The sequence below is a fragment of the Vespula pensylvanica genome, chromosome 4 (assembly GCF_014466175.1).
Source record: "Vespula pensylvanica isolate Volc-1 chromosome 4, ASM1446617v1, whole genome shotgun sequence".
Taxonomy (NCBI): Eukaryota; Metazoa; Arthropoda; class Insecta; order Hymenoptera; family Vespidae; genus Vespula; species Vespula pensylvanica.
Window position 1 is genome coordinate 6,930,790 of NC_057688.1, and position 6,288 is coordinate 6,937,077.

General features: G+C 32.7%; 1 protein-coding gene across 1 annotated transcript in view; it reads right to left on the bottom strand.

Moving 5' to 3' along the window:
- Positions 1-4,311: 4,311 nt before the first annotated feature.
- LOC122628776 overlaps positions 4,312-6,288 on the bottom strand; it is a 5,910-nt gene continuing 3,933 nt past the window's right edge. The window contains exons 2-3 of the mRNA XM_043811401.1: positions 5,835-5,996; positions 4,312-4,748 (exon numbers count right to left, since the gene is read on the bottom strand). Coding sequence (XP_043667336.1) covers positions 4,477-4,748; positions 5,835-5,996 — 434 coding nt within the window. The 3' untranslated portion in view covers positions 4,312-4,476. The remainder of the gene's footprint in view (positions 4,749-5,834; positions 5,997-6,288) is intronic.

The following is a 6,288-nucleotide window of genomic DNA, read 5'->3' on the forward strand; positions in this document are numbered from 1 at the left end:
AAATGCTTTCTAGTTCATTTAGTTTTTAGAACATACTTTATAAATCTGTTAAAATGGAAAGATCTTTTTAAGTTCTATTGGATATTTATCTACAATTAGATATTAGTTGTAAGAGCGAAATACAGAAAAATATATGTTTGCAATATTAAAATATTGATATCATTATATTTGTCTAAGCTTTGCAGATTATATCAATTTGGGCAAAAGCAATGTATCTATAGTTATATCTAAAATTTTTAACTAACTATGTCATTAAATTACTTCATAAAGCTTTAATGTAGGATTTGATATGCTTCTTAATTGCTATGGTTAAAGTTTAATATTTATTTAACTTTACATATTAATATATTCATGATGCAAACTGTTCTAACATGAAATGGCAAGTTGTAAAAGAGTATCTTATTCAGCATAATTCATAACAGATAAAAGATTTGTATTTGTAAAAATTTTATGATATATTTTTACTATTCAAAACAACTGTAAATATCATATAAATTATGTTAATGCAGATTTGGATATATTTAACATTTATATACACAAAATATAATTATTTAAGTTTCTAAAGATATAAGCGATTTGATTTACAGATAGTTAAACAAAAGACATTTGTATAGCGATACTATATAGGAACATTTGATTTCATGTATCATATTTTCCATAAAATATTTATATAAAGTCTCATTTTTAACAAAACTTTAATATACCAGATAAAAAATGTACATATAACCTATTACTATTTTATATATATATATATATATATATATATATATATATATATATATAATTTATATATATATGTATATACTTATGCATATACATGTATATGTATATTATTTTTATATTTTTCTCACTTTTATATATCTTTCTAACACAAATCAAACAAAAATTTTGTTTACAAATGATTCATATGTAAATGTGAAAGAATATTTTAATTAACAAAAAGAAAACTCATTTTCATTTTTAGTTTCATTTATATGAAACAGTAAATGAAGTAGGGATTTTTGGAATAAGAATAATATCATTTGATATTCTTTTCCGTAACCATTTAACACTTTATTGGCAGAATACTCTCTGTACATTGTGTATTTTGTGTACAATAGAATATATAATTTGACAATAAATGTTACAAACAAATTTAAAAAGTTTGACGTAGACATTCTCTTGATACGTTTTTAGGGGACAACCGGTATTATAACTAGAATTCTTAATGAAGCGTCAAATTGCGATCATTAGTATGTATGAAAATTTAACGCATGTGTCAGAATGTGTTATTCCTCAATTCGATATGCATGAGAAGTGGGGCAGTGTCATGATTTGGAAATGTGTGTTATTGCAATTTGATCCACCACGATTATGTAAGATGATATGTATTGAAATGCGCGAAAATGCGCGACTTTATGACCTAAGAGCGGATGAATTGGAAGTGACAAATCAGATTAATATGTTTCCATTATTATACTCATTCGAGTAACTAAAGAAGCACATTTTTGTTGTTTCAAACATTTTCTTCCTTTACAAGAAATTCAAATCGTGGGCTCATTTTTTGAAATTATTCCAAACTTTTCTGTATTGCATTCGTAAACATACTTTAAATTTATATTTAAGAATATAACTTTAAGCGTAATCGAATAAACGCGTAAAAGTCATGACACGAGTATTGGCAGAAATAACAGTATTAGAACACTAGAGGTGTTAATTAGTTATAATCATTATTTTTAACTCTTAATTCGTCCGTTGGAATTAATTTAGAAATTCGAGATCCAATTCGCGCGTTTTGGATCACTTCGGATCAGTCATTAGAGACTAAAGGCGCTTGATCGTTAGAGATCGAACACGAAAATTCTTGGTGTCTAAATTATTGTTTACGAGCGACACCAAGCGAATCGTAGAACGAAGAAGAAACCATTGCAAAGAAAAAACCATTGTTTACATATGTATTTCACAAATTTTTAACATCGACAAAGGGCGTTGAGATTCTTCGAACGGAAGAAAGAACACGCACGCGTCTTGATTTCTCTTTTATTGTTAATTATCTCCTGATGTGTCATAAAGAAGAGAAACTGATGCAAACGATTTCGAATCGAAGAGGCAGAGATTTAATACCGCGTCGTTCAACGATTTTAAAATTGTCTCTAACTGGATGTGTATCAAAAGAATGTGAGTCAACACTTTCAACAATAGGACCTTAAGCTTCGTGCTTCCGAGTGCGTATACGGAATTCGCGTATTCATTTTTTTAATTCAATTTTGTCGTCATTTTACAACGACTTACTTGTTTGAAAATGCCATACCCCCCTCCACCCTATTCTTCCCTACCTTCCTCCCTCCGTCCTACCCTCCCTCAAAGCCATAGGAAACTTCTATCTTTTTTCGCTATTGTTCCGTTTTCCTTGTTCTATTGCTACCGTCGGTTGCTCTGTGTTCGCCGTAATGTTCTTTTTTGTTGTTTTTGTTTTTTTTACTTACAATTATTAGTATCGTTATTTTAATTGCAATAATAGTAACAGTAGCGATAGTAGCGGTATTACTGGTAATAGTAGTTAGTAGTAGTAGTAGTAGTAATAGTAGTGTGGTAAATGTAATGGCGACTGTTAACATTTGAGCAATTACGATGGCGGTGGTGACATTGGTAGAGATTTTTGTAAGATTCAATGGTATTAGGACCGCGGTGTGTGTGTATGTGTGTGAGACGCGTTTATTTATTTATTTATTTTTTTTTAATTCTCTTTTTTACTTAAGCGCTTCTATTTCATCTACTTATCGACCTCGATCAAACACACTACCTGGCTGATTCGTTACGAACGTTTAATCTTTCTCGACCGAGAGAGCTTTTCTTAATTTCTTCCGCTGATTTAATTTTAATTTTTATTTTTATTTTTATTTTAATTTTAATTTTTCTTTTTTCTGTTTTTATTTTTTTATTTTATCTACGTCGAACGCTCTCGAAGGAATAGCACGTAGAATCGATGAGCTATCATCGATTTCAGCGTTACTGATCGTCCATTCAAATATACATACTTACTACATATATTCTTTGTACATTCATAACCATGCACGCACCCACACATATATACGCACGCGAGGCAATCTCGTAATACAATACATACATACATACATACACGTAAGTATATATCTCGTATTTCTCGATCGGTCACGCTGCGTCTCTCATTTCACTACGAATTATTGAGAATTTTTATTTATACTAATGTATATTTATTGCAAAAATCGGCAAAACACGTGGATCGTGTTCGTGATGGCGATGCTTCTTAAGGTAGGGAATAGAGGTGTGAGGGATTCCAAGACAACGCATAAAAATTTAGTTCCTTCCTTGATATACTACATTATTGTATATTAGAATATTTTCGTTAATTCGTTTAAACTTTCTTCCATTTAAAATTCTTAAATAATCGAAAATAAAGAATTTCGCACTATCACGAACGCAATCGCATGTTGTGTCACTCGTCTAAAAATAAGCCATAATCTCTTCTTTTTGCGTGCAATTCCATTTAACGTCTTCCTGTCGTCGCGATACATCGGCAGACCATAAATCTCGTGTATTCAACGTTTTATCGGTCTAATGCGCGTGTCCGTTCGTAGAGTAATTCTTGTCACTATTATTTACTTCCTATATGTCTAAAACGTTTTATTTTTTTTTCTTTTCTTTCCTCTCTCTCTCTCTCTCTCTCTCTCTCTCTCTCTCTCTCTCTCTCTCTCTCTCTCTCTCTCTCTCTGTGTTTATCTCGTTAATCATTACATACGTCTCATTCGCGGATCAAGAATATTTCTATCGCTTCGAATTCGTGCGTCTCTGGCAGTTTTTTTTTTTCAAATCATTCTCTCTCTTTTGTATACTACTACTGATTATAATTTGACTACTTTTGACACGGCCCCGGTCGTAGAGCACGAAAAAATGGTGTACATACCTATCGCGCACGCTCCAAACATTTTCTTCCAAAAATAGGTAGAAGCAGCAGCAGTATTTGGATCGTCGTCGACTCGTCGATAATCGTTTACCTTTGCTTTTTTCTTTTTTTTTCTATTTTTTGTTCTTTTTCCTTTTTTTTTTTTAATCGTTCTCGTATAACAGACGCCACCCTCCCTTCATTCTCATATACTTCGCGTGAAGACGAGAAAGATAGAAGCAGGAAATAATTTCCATTCGTTCCTTTGTGTTTTTTCTTTGTGTTCTTTCTTTCTTTCCTTTTTTTCCCTATCGTTCTTTCTTCGTCGATTTTTTCATTCCGATAAAGGAAAAAAGAACGAATAGTTTTTCCTCAATTTTTTAGATTAATCCTTTCAAGAAAATTATTTTCTCTCTCTCTCTCTCTCTCTCTTTTGTTCTTTCTTTCTTCTTATTCTTTTCTATTGGCAGTCCAATTTTCTCAGGTATCGAATAACGACAAGTCGATTTAGGCTCGAATCGTTTGATTCGGTTTTAGGCGTGATAATTAGCCGCTAACGACCAGCTGCTCTCTATTTATGCTACTGACAAATTGGACGATGTCAATACAGGCAGGGAAAAAGGACTCGATAAAATAAGACTCGGAATCGCCACGATGATAGTCGCGACGGTTGCCAGGTTCAATAAAGAGGACGGTCTACGTTTTTCGGCAGAATTGCAGAGATCACCGGTACAGGCGCAGTAATGCGCACGCACGTCGTGAGTGCCGGTTCTTAGAAGGCAGGCTCCGTTGTCCTTTTGATCCGTAATGTAGCCGCAACCCCTTACGACTCTGTCCTTCCCATAAACTGCAAAGTTTTAAAGACATTCTTTTAAAATAGAAAAAGAAAAGAAATAACGCTCGAAAAAAATCATTACATTATATTGCATTTATATGTTAGATTAATCTCCATTTTCTTTTTTTTTTTTTTCCTTTTTTTTATCTGTTCATGAACAAGACTTTTCGCTATATTTTCAATACAGTTTTCGATAAAATCATGTTATAACTAAAAAGAGGTTTAAATATAAACTCCATGAATCCAAATAAATTTGAAATTGAGCAAAAAGCTTTTTTGCTGCAATGACGAATAGGAAGTATGAGACACGCGTTGTATGAACTTTAAAAGTATTCTTTTAAAGTTTTTCTTCTTCGCGTTAGTTCTAAGGTACTTCCTTAGAAGCAACAATAAAGTTTGACGATTCATTTCACGCGAGTTGTATGAAACTTTCATGGATGAATAATTTAATGTATCCTCTTTTTTAAATTGCAAAGAATATGTTGTGATCTCAGTTATAGATTAAAGCTTACACAATTTTATCGTTTCATTGTTCGATTTGAAGTAACTTAAAAAACTTCTATGCTTAACTTTTGTCTTCATTTCTTTAACGTGTGTGTGTGCACGCGTGTGAATACGCGTGCGTGCATGCGTGTATAGCATAAACATATCGTTTATCATGAATATATTAAACAAAAATTGGTATATCAGTTAGGTATACAAGTCTTTGAATTTTGAAATATAATTGATGTCGCATTTATAGTCGACACACTAAACTTGTCGAAAAGATAAGGGTTCATGTTTCTAAGCCCATCGTTTGACTACAAGGATGTTAGGTAGGAGGACACCGCAATGCAGACGGCAACCTTGTTCTTTATTACTTGAGAATATGCACCCGTTAGCATATTTAGTTACTAATATCCATTTTTTAATATAAAAAAAAATAGAAATAATAATCTCGTACATACACGTAAGCAAATAATACTGTATAGTTCATAGTCATTGTGTCAAGCGTAATAACCAGTAAAAATAATCTCAGTAAAAATGATAAAATTACACAGAGATACATTACAAAATTTTTATAATTGAAAATAGAAAGAAGAAAGTTTGTCGAAATACTTCTCTGACTGATTTTCCGACAGATCGTGGGCTCGAGATGATCGAGGTGCTCCAATCGTGGTTGAAAACTGCAATTTACCGTTCCAAGGCTGTACGGATTGAACGGATCGCCACACCTTGGATCGTACTCGCTGTTGCACTGATAGCATATTATTGCTTCGCCTGAAATGAAAAAAAAAAGAAAAAAGAGAGATCATCCATCTAGTTGAATGTAAAAGGAAAAATGTAAAAAAAGATTTCCCGAAAATGTATTGACGGCAACCTAGAAGATACGGCCCTGTTGCAGTGTGAGCTAGTGACGTCACAGCACACCCCAACCACCCTTCTAGCTGAATCGCTGCCGTGCCAGCTGATATCGAGCAGTCGGACCAAGTGCAATCGGTACGATGGCCCACTGATACACTTTATGAAAACTGGTCGCACAGGAGGTGCAAATTTTATAAGAAAAAAAAAA